Genomic DNA, 15,086 nt, shown 5'->3' on the forward strand with positions numbered 1-15,086 from the left:
ACGGAATATGCAGTAGGAAAATTATCTGTCCTACCTCCTGGAATATATAGATTTTTTTGCTCGAAACAGGAAAGGAACCATGTCTTTCTGCTCAGAATTCTAACCATTCATACTTAATTTTTAGAACTGTCTCCCCTATTGGTATAAACATATGTTCAAATCCCTCCCTTGCCAGTCCACACACATCATACACACACAGAAAATTTAAATCTAGCTACTGTTTTAAAACATACTACATAACATCATCTAGACAGTACTATCACCATGGAATCAAGTCTCCTGTACAACAATGTATATCCAAATACATTTAGCTCAATGCAGATGTTTACATGCATTTAATATATATTCACAGGAGCTAATTAGATATGATTCAAATTACCATGTACCAAATTACCTCTGAAGCACTAGACACACATATTTCTGTACACATGCATGCATATGGGTTTTTTGTGTTTGTTTGGTTTTGTGTGTGTGTGTGTGTGTGTGTGTGTGGGTGGGTGTGTGAAGCAGACAACCTTTTTTCACAGCTCGCCCTGACTTCAAAGTCAGCACCCAGAGTGAAAGCTTCCATATGTGACATTTGAAACAAATTGAATAAGTGCGCCCTCTTTAAGCAGAGCAACATGAGCTCTTCCTGCTATTGGCCTTCAGTGGCAAGCAGCCATATGGATAGACTTCAAACTGTCGTCTATTCATTGCCTAGTCTGTGGTTAAAGTGCGCCATTTGCCGCAGGGGTCAGTTTTGCAGTTTGTCACATGGTTAAGGTTAGAATTTGTGATCAGGAATTTAGTTCAGTGAAAACTTCTACTTACTGCATGGTTTTAATTTGAGCTTTAACCTGCTTTAAAATTATAGTTTGAGAAGTACTACACTTAAACTTATTTTGACATGCACTGTCCTTACAAGAGTACTAGTTATGTATAGCATATCAATTCTAATGCTGCCAGCAGCTGAAGCCCCCACTTAATTCCAGCAATCATTGGTTAGCTGTATAAGTCATATGGACCTGTCCCAGCTGTGCAGTGAAACCTGCTATCTGCATTACCAGAACATTACCATTGCTCTAGAGGCTGTGCAGATTTACTGAAGGAAAACCGTAGACAATCCAGACGCTTCTGGATGTTTCTGGAAACGACTCAAAGCTATGGGCTCTGAACTCCATATTGTACTTTATAGAACTCTCTATCCTGAGACATATTCAGTGAAAATCAGAAAGGGGAATTGTGATTGCTCGTATTTTTAGCTGTGAGGTTGAGATGCAAGATATAAGCAAAAACACTACATTACAATTACATTGCCATTTCAGTATACCTCACAAAATATTCATGCATGTTCATATGACTTGATAAAAGACTGCACATTTTTGTCTAAAATAATTTACATTTCGTTGGATCATGCAAATGACATTATTCATCAGAACACCCACAGGAGGTTCACAGCACAGCACACAAAAAAACTGCGTTGCTGCCATCTATGATCTCAGTATTGCAAATATAGAAATAGTAATAGCAATGAACATTGTGCAATGCTACATTGACACCAAAATGAGACATTTGGAGAGAGACTTATTGACTCTCTACCAGCACATATTTAGCAGTTAAGCCAATTTCACCCAAGTCACAGCTGTCTTTATACCATTTGTAATTTGAAGTCCAATCAAACCTGAAGTTCTGTGAAAATTACAATTCTTGTTTTCATTAGCCACAGATGTTGTAGTCATCACAATATGGAACATAACCAAGCTGGTACTGTGTATCCTGACCCTATATAGTCAGACACTATACATGGTTTGAAAGTTTGAGTGCTGAAAGAATGAATGCTCTTACCTTCATGTCAATGGTAGTCTGCAAGGCCTTGGTCTTGGCAGGGTCTATCTGTTGGCTGCTCTGGTACAGTTCCTGAGATGGAAAACGATAGAAATGAGACTGCTTGTCCATCTTCCAGCAGTCTCTCCTTCCGTAACTACGTGACTCAACTTCCTTTTCCTATTTGTTCCCTAGCCCTGTGCAACACTTGATTAATACAAATCGTCTCAATCTACCCTTCAGTATCTATTTACCCATCGCCTTCTCTTACTTCCCTTTGTGCCTTTCAATGTCAGTTTGCTTTATAATTTCTGTATTTCTGTCTCTGAAAATTGCAAGTCTCTTCTTTCCACCCTCTCCCTCTCTCCTGCCGTGTTACCCGCTACATCAGATGCTGAAAAGCACTTTGTTTAAGCACAGCTACAGGTGCATTTCTCTATTTCTCTATTTCTCTCTCTCTCTCTCTCTCTCTCTCTCTCTCTCTCTCTCTCTCTCTCTCTCTCTCTCTCCCTACTATAGTTTCTCTCAATATCTCGCTTTCTCTCATTCCGTCAGCAGTTATCGTGCTCAAGCTCTCATAACACAAACTGCTGGCACATGCGCCATCTGTCTGCCTGCCTCTATCAATATTTAATGTACACCGTCACTCACACGCACGCACACACACAAACAAACACACGCACAGCAAGCATGTCATTTTGCAGTACACCAGGTTTGAATAAAGTGATATTCTGCACTTGGCTGACAGGTAGATATTGACAGAGATGAACTAAGAATAGGAATAAAACAGCTCTCAATAAGGAGGACAGTATTTTGCTGTCAGAGATATTGAAATTGCTAACACACACACACACACACACAAACATGCATGTGCGCGCACGCACACACACACACACACACACAGACACGCACAGACATGCACACACACACACACAAACATGCATGCGTGCACACGCACACGCACGCACACGCACACACACACACACACCCTTACACACACACAATGTATTTTACTGACCCTTAATTTCTAGTTACATTTTTGGTTTCATTTTTTCAGATCTATAAAAATATATATATATATATATATATATGGGCAAGTTATTTACTGTATCACAAATATCGTTAAGTTGATGTGTGTGTGTGTGTGTGTGTGTGTGTGTGTGTGTGTGTGTGTGTGTGTGTGTGTGTGTGTGTGTGCGCGCATGCATGTATTTTTACAGGAAAGCATGTAAATGACAATGGTTTTTCCTTCATGGCAGGTAACATTAGCTCCCCTCTGCTCTGAAGCTTCATGTCCATTAGCGTGTTGTTAGTAGGCTGTCCTGATAGCATCTCACTCACACGCATGCACACAGAGCTCCTCTGCAGCATCATTAAGCTGTCATCCCACATACCAAAGAAATACTAACTAAAGCCACCAAAGAACACCAGAAAAAGGACAGATTGAAAAACAAATTCCAGGTGAAACCATCTCTCCTTCTTTCTCCCCAGCTCCATTTGCAAGCTGTACATACCACTATAGGGAATGACCTTTCACCTTCCAAAGTTTGATTGACAGCCAACAAAGAGAGGGCTGCCGTTTAGAGGGCTGCCGTTTAGAGAACTGCGCTTGTCAGCGGCTACAAAGAAAGCTTTGAAATGCCTCCCACTTAACCTGCGCACTCAAAAGAACACACACTTTTCATCAAACAAGGGCTATCATAAAAAACAGGAAAGTTCAGGAAACCTAACTCATTCTTTAATTTTAATTTTAGTTGATCTCTTTAAATCTTTATGAAGCATAATAAAAACATGTTTTCATCTATATTACCTATAGTCTTATTCACATTGCTTTGTTGCGTGCCACACTGCCACACAAGCCCTGAATCATATTGCATAATGCATAAGCAAACAGACTCCTTATCAGTATCCAAGCCTAAAGATTTAGGAATAGAATCATTATGCTTAATTCCATTGGTCTAAGCTCATCAGGAATGAATAGAAGACGAAATGCAAACTTTATCACAAGAGCTTTATCATTAAAGGTTTTACAATTTTTTAACCTACTACTCGTAATAGACGTATCCTTATAGCTGATTAAAGACATAATATCACATGCCTGGCACACTATACAAAATTTCTGTGCTTTTGCTTTGGTAAAACCTTTAGCTATAACAAATCTGAGAGTTTCTATGTGTTTATTAGAATCACCTCTCCCTCTACTGAAACCTTAAGCTCACCTACAAGAAGAGAAATGCATTTATTATAGAACGGGTCCCAGTTTGGCTTAAAGGGACATTGTGTGGAAGTATTGAGAACTAAAGTTGCTCATTATTTTATATATCCTCCATATTCTAGACCACCTCCCCTCCTACCCCCCACACTCTTCTCCAAGGCTATGAATCCACCCCGTTAGCAAAGATTACCTGGATTTACTGTGCCCCAATTTTTAAAGCCAATATGCCAATCAAAACCTTGTTAGCCAGGAGGTCAAAGATGAGAATCAGAGGTCCCCATTGTTCCGCTGGCCTTCGAACACCTGTCCAATGATAGCAAGATCTGGGTTGGATCTCCTTGTTTAGGATTCCACCTGGCTTTTGTTTTGTTCAGGTTTCGTTTCCGAGCCTGGCAGAGATGGTGCGGGGTTGGCTTGATGTATTCAGCACGTTAGCACGGGAATGAAGAGAGAGGATTAGGACCTGTCAGGATGGGTTTGACCCATCCAGATCAAAAGGATTACACTTGTCACAGGGGTCTTCAAAGGAGCTGCACTAAAAACTTCGGGAAGGGGAAAAGACCAAGTTTTGTACAAGGGTAATCCACTTTCTTGGCAGAGTGTGTGTGAGTTACTTTGTGTGAAACTGGGTATACCATAGCTCTGTTCTTACCAGCATTAAGCTGTCTGTCACACACACATACACACGTGCACACGCATGCGCGCACACACACACAAACACCCACACACACATACATACACACATACACACATACACACACACACACACACACACACACACACACACACAGAACATAGGTAGCGGTCCTTACAAAGGGCCCAAAACATAACACAGACAATGCATCACCTATCTAAACCTAAAACACACAGTTGATTAAGAATCCAAGTAAGAATCCGTATTCCAAGTAACTAAATATTCATTGACTAAACACAGGGGGCAGTACTGAAATTGGATTCTCACTTAATAAACATATTCAGCTCTCTTGCAATTTTTAATTTTTTTTTTTATGCCAAGCTATCTGAATGTGTAGACTATATGCAGTATGTGAACTTAAAAGTGTGCTTAAAAGTGTGTGTGTGTGAAAAAGAAAGCAAGCACAATGAGAGAGATGGAGTGTGTCTGAGTTTAATACACTATAAACTATATGTACTTTATTGGGTATTTAATTATTAATAATATTATTAAATAAATAAGATCTATAATATTAGTTATTATTACTACTACTACTACTACTACTACAATTACTACTACTACTACTACAGTACAGCATTACACTACACTACCATGCTGGCTACAAAGTTATGATTGTCACCCTCCTTCAAACAGGAAATGACCAAAGAGCCAGAAAGGAAACCATAAGCCCAGAGGACAAATTTCAAATCTCGACTAACCAATCACCTACCAACTAAGATACAACTGGGGGGAGCCATATTGAAACAATGTGTTAATGCACTTCAGCAAGAGTACATTTAAGAAAAAAAAAAAAATCAAAGCATTATAATGGTAGCTAGAAGCAGGGAATAATTTTCTGATAAACTTTTCCGCTCAAACATTCTGTACAACCATTAGACCGTAAAGGGTATGCACAGCCTGAGGAGAGAGAGTGTGAGTGAGTGAGTGAGTGAGTGTGTGCGTGCGTGCATGGCATTTACATCAGTGTGCATTACAGCTAAAAGGTCTTAGTGCAGGGCTTGAAGCAGTGTGCACAAAACCTCCCCATTTCTGATTTTTCCTTATTTTATCATTATTTTTTAAAGATCCTTCAAAAAAAAACCAGACAGTAAAATAAGCCTTTAAACAAATACTATAGCCACAGTTAATCCCACACAAATTGAAAAGAGAAGAACCCTAATCAAGTCATGCCTTTGTTTGTACTAAAAATGTAGGGTGCTGCTGATGGCAGGTAGAAAGCACATATGTAAAAATAAAAAGGTGTGTAAAAAGAGAGATAACTCTTAACCCATCACAAGAGGCCAATCAAACAGTTCCTATAAAACACTAGTCAGACACAAACATGTGCATGTACATGGATCAAGCCGTCTCTCTGCTGCCTTGGCTCCCTCCCTGCCCTATATTTTAGCTTGTATGAAAGCCACATTCACTACTAGCTCTGTGTATTAAGGGTAAAATAGCACCATCTCACTCCAGGCACAAGGTGAGTAAAAATACCTGTGTATGGAGCAAGGAACTATGGGGTAGAAACATGAATTGAGAATGGATTAGATCTGATAAGAGAGAGAGAGAGAGAGAGCGCATCCGAGAGATACTCTAATGGACAGCTTGGCTGGTATGTCAGTGGTCCCACATTTGTCTCATCAGTGCCTGGTGAGTGACATTTCTAAAATTTCAGTCAGGTCAAGGAAAAAAAAACAAGGGGTCGGAGGAGGGGGGAACCACCAAGAACATCAGAACCGCCAAGAACATCAAGGTCAACCCCGAAAAACAAGGCTCAGACAAGCACCAGAAAGAGCTTTTATTTAGCGGAACATTTACCTCTGTACTGCACACTGACCTCAGCGCCAGCACCATGAGGCTTTCCAAGCTGAGAGAATAAATCCCAGAATAAAAAGAAATGCAAGAAAAGGGAGCTGTCACTGGGGGGAAGGGGGTATTCTGTAGCCTAAGTCTGAAACACAGCTGCATTTGCTAAATGCAGGGGTGGTGAGAGAGAGAGAGAGAGAGAGAGAGAGAGAGAGAGAGAGAGAGAGAGAGAGAGAGAGAGGGGAAGCCTGCTCAATTCAACCAAACCAGCATCACCTGTCAGCTCTGGAAAATTCCGTGTTGCCCCTTAGAACAGTCATGGCCCATCAATAGACTTACATAATCACGAGCTAACATCAGTCACAAATGAAAAGTGGAGTGAATCATGGCTCGTCTTTAACTTTTTTTTTTTTTGAAAATATTTTACGAAATCTAACTCAGTAGTTTTTCACCAATCTATGTTCATATTCACCTAATCAACATAGGAATACTCTTTACATTTTAATACCTTTTAATGAAAATGTATTTATGAATCAATTAAATCTTACCTAATTAGTGCATTACTATATTAATGACCATGTTCGAAGGGTGTATTTTTATGCATCGTAAGTTCATGTCTCAGCAACAGAAGCCCACTGGTTAACAATTTTCTGACAAGTGCTAAAATGCCTCTTAGGATACAGTTTTCAGCCTGAAACACTCTCCAAACACACTCACAATCAACCTCCCTCTTGCTCTCTCTCCCTCCCTTTCTTCTCACATCTATCCCTTTCACTCTCTCTGTCTTTCTCACATGGGCTCATACAAACACACTTAAAAGTGTTTGTCTATAGCCCACTGAGACCCTGCAACCGGGTAAACTCAATCAGCTCCTGGATCCACTTTAACCACTTACTGTGTGTATGGGTGGGGGTGAATGTACAAGCGTGTGTGCATGAGACAAACATATCAAGGCTGCCTTCACACTCTTGAGAGGAAGAAAGCAAGCAAGCACACTGCAGGGAAACACTGTGGCTAGCCCCCGAGGACATGGGCATCGTTGAGAGAAGTTGCACTCTGCTACTGATCCTAGGTCATTTTTGAAGGTTTCTACACAGAGCTCAAAGTTAAGCCTCGAGTCAAACCGCTGACTCTGGATCTGCACTAAACTAATTTGGGAGCAGGTAGATCACATGCCTACTGAGTAAATACTCTCAATTGGTCTGTTCTTTAAACTCTTATTGTAACATGAAAAGATGTGCTGAAAGCAAGACATCATCAGTCAAGAGGAGACAAGCCAGGCTTAGAAGAGTTCAAAACTGGGAATTGAAAGCATAGTACTGCCCCAAAGTTCTAGCCTTGTTTGCCATACATTTAAGGTGCTGCTCCAATTGAAAGGAATTATTTTTGTTGTTACCATGATGAAAATTAAAACCCAATTAATTGTTAAGCCAAACCAAATACAGCACACTTTAAGCATGCCTATTGTTAGAACTGCTGTTTATTGATGAAACAAAAAAAAAGCCCACTGGCCAGAATACACCAATGCCAAGTGGTACAGCTAATACTAGCTATTCTGTAAATAGGCTGTAAATTACATAGGATACACCACATGGAAATGTGTTTGTGGTTTGTTCTACAATGCCAGGGAGCAAGGAATTCAAAAACCAAAGAATGATCAAATGCTGCCACCCAGTGGCGAGCAACACCTCAGACTTTGCAGTATGCAGATTGTGTAGTATTTTAAATGCAAGTTTGGTTTGAAGGCGTTTAGTCTATTTTGTGTAATTAACTTCTGTATTTCCAGTATCCTTTTCTCTCTGCGTTCACATAGGTGCTCAAAGTTGTAATATGCCTGCTTGCAAACGCACTGAGCACACACCTGCTAAAAATCTGCAGCTAGGCTTAGGATGGGGGTTGTGGTCACAAAACATCTTTTGGAAGACATTGTTTTGATCCCAGCCTGGTGGTTATACATTTAAACAAGGCCCTTGGTGCCAAGTTGTTCCAGGGCAATTCTCCCTGCAGTCAATTAATGAGAGATGATTTGAAAGAAAAAAAAAAACAAAAAACATTAAAAACATTATATGCAGATTTAAATGCTTGTCAGATTAAGCCATGTATTACTATTAATACATAGTTACGTTTTCTTAACTATTCTAAATATTTTAGCTATTTGGAAATGTACAGTATTTAAACAAAGGCAGTAGTGTACCAAAAGGATTGGGCAGACAGGTAATGGGGTGAAGGGTTGGAGGGCCAGGAAAGCAATCACTGCTCTCCTAGGTTCTGTTATAAACTACTGCTTTAAAAAAATCTGTGCAGCCTGCCAAAACTGTCACGACAAGCATGTTTGCAAGCACACATCAGCTGCACACTGAAATCATAAACAAAAAGAAAATTGGGCCATAAAATCCCTAGGACACCAAAACAAACTGCCAAATAGGTTTCCAGTGCAATGTCTGCATCGACACACTATCTTTCTGAATCACTCTTTCTTCTTAATTTTTTTTCACATTCCCTTTGCAAAAAGAAGTGAGGTGTGTTGGAATTTATTGATGGAAGCAGGTCTCCTTTTCACTCTCACTCTTCCCTTCTCTCTCATGCACTCACTGCAGTAATCAGCACGCAAAGCATTCTACGTTTGTTCACAGACACCCCCACCCACTGTCTCAGCTGTCCCCCTGGCAGGGTGAGCTATAGCCAGACTGGGCAGTCAAGACATGAGGCCTGTCTCCCTGCAGAGCACAGAAGGCATAAGGACTCATTCACATGGGTAGAGAAGCAAAGAGTCCACACCACTATCCGATGACATCCTACACCTCACAACACAAACACATGCATATAAGCCCATATGGAAACCCACACTGAAACATACTAACCAAAATGGACATTTGAAAACTTGCAGCTACATCAACACAGGTTTACAAGTTAGTTATGTCTCTCTATCCTTAATCCCCATTAAGGTTTAAAAGAACGATTCATTCATGAAAGCAAAACTGCATATTAGGGCAATAATTATGTTTTACAAAGTGAATAAGAGGAAATGACACTGAACCTAACTGTGGTGTATGTCAGTAGTGTTTCCAAATGTAAATAGACATGATCACCATAATACAAGACTTTAAAATCTACTTGAAAATTTCAGATTCTGTAATTTTTTAAGGACTAGCATTTTAATAACTTCTTTTCATGGATTATTGATTGGCGGTGTCCTAACCTACATTGGGTATAGTCAGGTTTTCATTACACAGGCCTCTATCGATTGGTATACCATGAAGAATTTTCTGTTAAAACATAATAATATTGCAAAATCATAGTAATAAAGAATTAAACATATAATTGTAGAAAATATAACATTTTTGACAGTGACAAGAATAATAGTCTAGGATGCAAACATTTGACACTGCAACTACAATGTTAGCTGTTAACTAAATTCCCCCAAATTGTCTTCATTACATAAACATTATTTTGAAAATGATATTGCAAATATGACCATGCTGCAGTCCTCCACTACAGTAGACTAACTCACCCAAACCTAAAACAAAGGCATAGTCAGTTAGAACAGAAAGAGACTGCTTTAAATGAATAGCAGTCGCTTTTTTTTAAAAAATAAATACATAAATAAGGGAAATGGTGGCATTTGTCAAGCGAAAAAAATGAGCAAGAAGTGTAATTAAAGAAGAGTAATGAGAAGGGTAATGGAACGTTTTCATTTTATTTCCGTGGCGGCTAATTAAATTAATGAAGAGTAACACTTCCTAATAGACTACAGCCTTGTCTCGTTGTTAAACAAGGTTAACTATAATTATAATGGGAAAATTGCTGACAAGTGCACACATACGCTAGCTCCCATTCAGTGTGGAGCACTTAAAAATCCCTTCTTTCGGTGGGATCAATAAAATAGTTTTAAGTCTACATTGCCTCATGAAGAATATACGTCCGCTATTTCTGGGTTTCTGTCAGTCCGTCTCTCTCTCTCTCGCTCTCTCGCTCTCCTTACTTAACCGAACTGCCACCACCGAGGAAACGAGAGTAAAGAAACAACATACCCTCATTTCTTTCAATCTGCGCCGTCGGAGTGTTTTGTCTCATTAATCATGAACTAATAATCACCGAGACAGACTGTGTTTATCCACTGTATAAACATGACGGCGCCCTCAACAAGACGCTAAAGCCCGGCAAGCAAATATAACCACCGAATTACCTCCAGTACCCGGACTCGGACGCGTCGTGGTCCTCCCTCAACATACAAACATGCGCGCACACTTAATTTAAAACTAGATCGAGACAACCGATACACAAAAAATATTTTCTGTAGACTACTCAGATTTGCCAGTAATGCCAGTGCATTGCCAGTGCATTGCCAGTGCATTGCCAGTGCATTGCCAGTGCATTGCCAGTGCATTGCCAGTGCATGCATGGAGTGCTTGCGAATAAGCATGAGTGATAGAAATATTTCTGGCTTGGCCAGAAATGACTCGGTAAGGACTAGGAAAGAAGGCCTAAATCTTGATGGGGAAACTAATTTTGCAAGCAAAGACATAATTATTTACAAATTAGTTTGTAGGCCTACAACTATTGATACCGTCGCCAACATAAGCTATTTTAATCAGTGACAGTGTTAAGAATTGTTAAGAATTACAATATCTGTAAGGTGCTTACGATGCAAGATTCTCTCAGACACAACAAACACTAAATACCAAGCCTAAGTTGAATTAAGCAATCATTCGAATAAGATGTAACCTGCTGATTTTTTAAAGTTATTAAAAGGACACTAGTTAAGAAAATTACAGAGATTCGGATCTATGGCTGGCTATGGACATGGCTGTCATTGTAATATCTCCAAGTACCTCAGAACCAAGGCTGAAAACCAGTTTTTTACGTATGCACATTGCTTATTTTTAAAACTGTTGGTGCAGACTGGTTGTTTTGGGGCACTATATCACTTAATCTATAGTTTTAGAACTCACCTCTCTCAGGTGCATGGTCTCTTCCTCTTTCTATTCTAACATTACCTTAGGATGACCTAGCCGCTCTTCAGTCTCTTGTTTAACCCTTAGACCCTCTTCATCAAGCAGTTTGGACATGGTGAGTCCCTTGTTCTGAAGCATCTCTAGCAGCCTCTTGATAGACTCATCCCGGACGCTGACCGTCTGCTTCTGGGTATTTATGCGGCGTTCCATGTCCTCCAGAGTCTTTCTCAGAAGGGAGAGCTCCTTCGCCTGCCGTTCATGCTCAGCCTGCAGGTGTTGGAAGTTGTCCTCGGTGAGCTCCAGCACAGGGAAGTGGTTCGAAGTGCAGCCTGGTTGGCCTGCATGGTTCTCCTTCTGCAGGAGCTCATTCAAGTCCCTCTGCGTGTGGAGCTCCTCCTGTAAAGCTTGGATGGTCATCTGGAGGTGCTGTGACAGGAAAATACAGATGTATTAAAATAGATAGATAGATAGATAGATAGATAGATAGATAGATAGATAGATAGATAGATAGATAGATAGATAGATAGATAGATAGATAGATAGATAGATAGATAGATAGATAGATAGATAATACACAAAGAAAGAAACAGGACATTAACTGGTAGTAGCTTCACAACCAATTTTTATGTATTGTCATTTGTCTTCATTATTGGTGTGTTGGTATTAAAAGCACAATTATAAATGTACTGATAAACACCAACACAGTGATTACATGCATAAATGTGACAGTAGGTTATGAACAGCAGTAGGCCTACATACAGGACAAAAATGGAGACAAACCTGAAGTATCCAAATCCAAAAACTATGGTGTATTGGTCAAAACGAGGGAAAGGCAAACAAAATATGTGTAAGCTGTGTAATTATGATAATGTTCAGTCACATAATACTACACACCTTAAATGCTTTCTGTTCATTTATCAGCCAAACCCCACAAGTTCATTTTGTGCAACTTCACCATTAAGCAGTAGTCAAAACTTCCTTTTTCTAATTCATAATGAACAATTACCTTGTCCCTTTTTATTTCATTCCCACAAATCAGATTACTTGTACTACTACAAATAAACTCACGATGGTTGAAGTGTCAGTATAAATAAAGTGTTTCTGAATAGTGTTCCAAGCTAAGATTATTTTTATATGAAACCTAATACTTTGATTGCATGAACTAAGAGCAATAAACTAATTTTCTACTGCTGAAAACACTTTTCTGTTTCTAAAATGTTTTCATTTCCAAAACGTTTATCTCAAGCATCTGTGGACAGAACTGTCCATTTCTCCCTTATCATCTCTAAGCTAAATGTAAGGCCCTACAAAATGAGTTAAATATAAAATGTCTCCTGAAAGCTTGGAAAATTAAATTATTTTTACCTTGTGAGTCATGCTTTAGGCATCATCACTGTTTAAAAACAGTACCATGTCTAAAGTGTTTTAAATCCATAAGATCCAGGATTAAAACAGTCAACAGGCCAAAGAAAAGGATGCAATATCTGAGATATTAAGTTGCTATTATCCATGCAGTTTTAAATCTCACCCCAAATTATATATATATCACAATATGGAAGCGTATCATTTATATGATTCTGAATGGCTTAAGTGACAACTGAATAATTTTGCAATATGTGAATTGTTACTGTCATCAAAAGAATATTTACCCTTACATAATAATATGATACATCATCAGTGTATTTGCAGACATTCTTGCAATAGAGAGAAGAAAAAGTCTATTGTTGAAAAAGGCTAACTTGAAGCAATACCTTAATATATGGGGGGTGGGGGGGGGAGTTCAAAATAGAAAAGGGGACAGACACTGAAAGCATTCAACACTATGTTGATGCATTGCAAGTCAGAAGCCGTACTCAGGGATAAGGAACTGCTGCAGTAAATACATTTTACAATAGGTGGCACTAATGTGCTATTTGAGAAAGCAGTGTACTGGAGCCGGACTATTTATATTTATGGGATTTAGCTGAAACTTTTATCCAAAACAACCTATAATTATATGACTGAGTAAAATTTGAGCAATCGAGGGTAAAGGGTCTTGCTCAGCGGCCCAACAGTGGTAATTTGGCAGCAGTGGAGCTTGAACTGGTAACCTGATTACTAGTCAAGTATCTTAACCACTGTGTTACAACTGCCCTCATCACAAGGAATTACTGCTTTCAAATTCTGATCCCTCCCTCTGATTGGCAGCAGGTCATACAGCTTGTGAAAATCTAATTCTGTGAAAATCACACACTGGCACTTGTACCTAACAAATCTATTGAATTGTGCATATTCTGCAATTTGACAAATGTTCACTGTGACAAGCTCAAAATATTGTGGTTATCATTCTGGCAACCAACTTTTAAAACCCCAAGTCCTGGGCTGCTATAGAACTTTTTTTTTTTTAAAGGCTTATCAATTAGTTAGCAAAACAAGTCCAAACATTGTAAAGTAGTTCTTTTGTCCTATGTTTTTTTTTTTGTTTGTTTGTTTTGTTTTGTTTTCTAGACCCTAACAGAGTACAAAATACACTTTTGGGAAAACTTTAGAAATATGATCAAATATTTGTTTGTTTGCTTGCTGTAACTGAACTGGTCTTAAACACCCCCCTAATTTGTAAATATGACTTAACCATCAATATTGTTCAGTCCTTGGAAACCCTTGTTACTAACATCGTCAGCTAGGATGTAATTATTCCTTTAATATTAAAGAAAGCTCACCCACAGCACATCCTGGCAGAGTTCTGGACAAGTTACCTTTTAAAGTGCCTGTCATGATCAGCTCATTCCAGAAACCAAATAAAAGGGCTGAGGAAAATGCACATTCAGTGGATTCATTGATGATGTTCCAACCACTAAAAATCAGCATGAATGCAAAGACAAAATCACTGCCCAATCTTTCTTATCCCAGAAGAACCAGCCCCTGAACTGAATCTTCATTTAGCCTATATCTCTGGTTTAAACATAATTTGGTTTTCCATCCAAATTGTTTATAGGCATTTTCAAAATGCACATTCAAATTTTGAAAAAAAAACAAAAACTAGAAAGTAGATAAACACAAATTCAGAAATGTATGGGTTTTTGCAAAAAAGTAATACAAATCACATAATTCTGTTTTATCTGACAATATAACTGAAAAACAAACTCTATTAAGAACTAATAAAGGAATGTCTTAATTTTGTGTTTGATGTTCATTTCTTTACATGTACAAAACAAGAACCACTAAACACTGTGTACATTTTACCCCTAATTATGACACGTCATCTTGAGCTTTGTCTCATAACCATAATGGATGAAAACGAAGCTTCATTCATATTTTTATCTGCCACTTTTTCAGAAATGTAAATAACAATTGCAAAAGATTCGAATGGAAACCCAGTGTAATACAATGTGACATTAGCCCGAGGGGGGGCAAGCCACATGACCCAGGAGGCTCTTGAATGCGCCACAACCGCCCCCCCCAGTCACATACACGCACATACACACGCACACGCACACACACACACACACACACACACACACACACACACACACACACACACACACACACACACACACACACACACACACACACACCAGTGTGAGTACAGAGCAGTGGTCTTTATTTATACATACATGAATCAAACAGAAATTAAACAAACTTAACTGGA

The 15,086-nt window shown here is 39.0% G+C and overlaps 1 protein-coding gene across 1 annotated transcript in view; it reads right to left on the reverse strand.

Moving 5' to 3' along the window:
- LOC113578892 (ELKS/RAB6-interacting/CAST family member 2) overlaps positions 1-15,086 on the reverse strand; it is a 162,673-nt gene that overhangs the window by 138,797 nt on the left and 8,790 nt on the right. Inside the window, exons 3-4 of the mRNA XM_081703839.1 lie at positions 11,501-11,884; positions 1,828-1,899 (exon numbers count right to left, since the gene is read on the reverse strand). Coding sequence (XP_081559965.1) covers positions 1,828-1,899; positions 11,501-11,884 — 456 coding nt within the window. The remainder of the gene's footprint in view (positions 1-1,827; positions 1,900-11,500; positions 11,885-15,086) is intronic.

The sequence above is a fragment of the Electrophorus electricus genome, chromosome 20 (assembly GCF_041902795.1).
Source record: "Electrophorus electricus isolate QZ-2024a chromosome 20, ASM4190279v1, whole genome shotgun sequence".
Lineage (NCBI taxonomy): Eukaryota > Metazoa > Chordata > Actinopteri > Gymnotiformes > Gymnotidae > Electrophorus > Electrophorus electricus.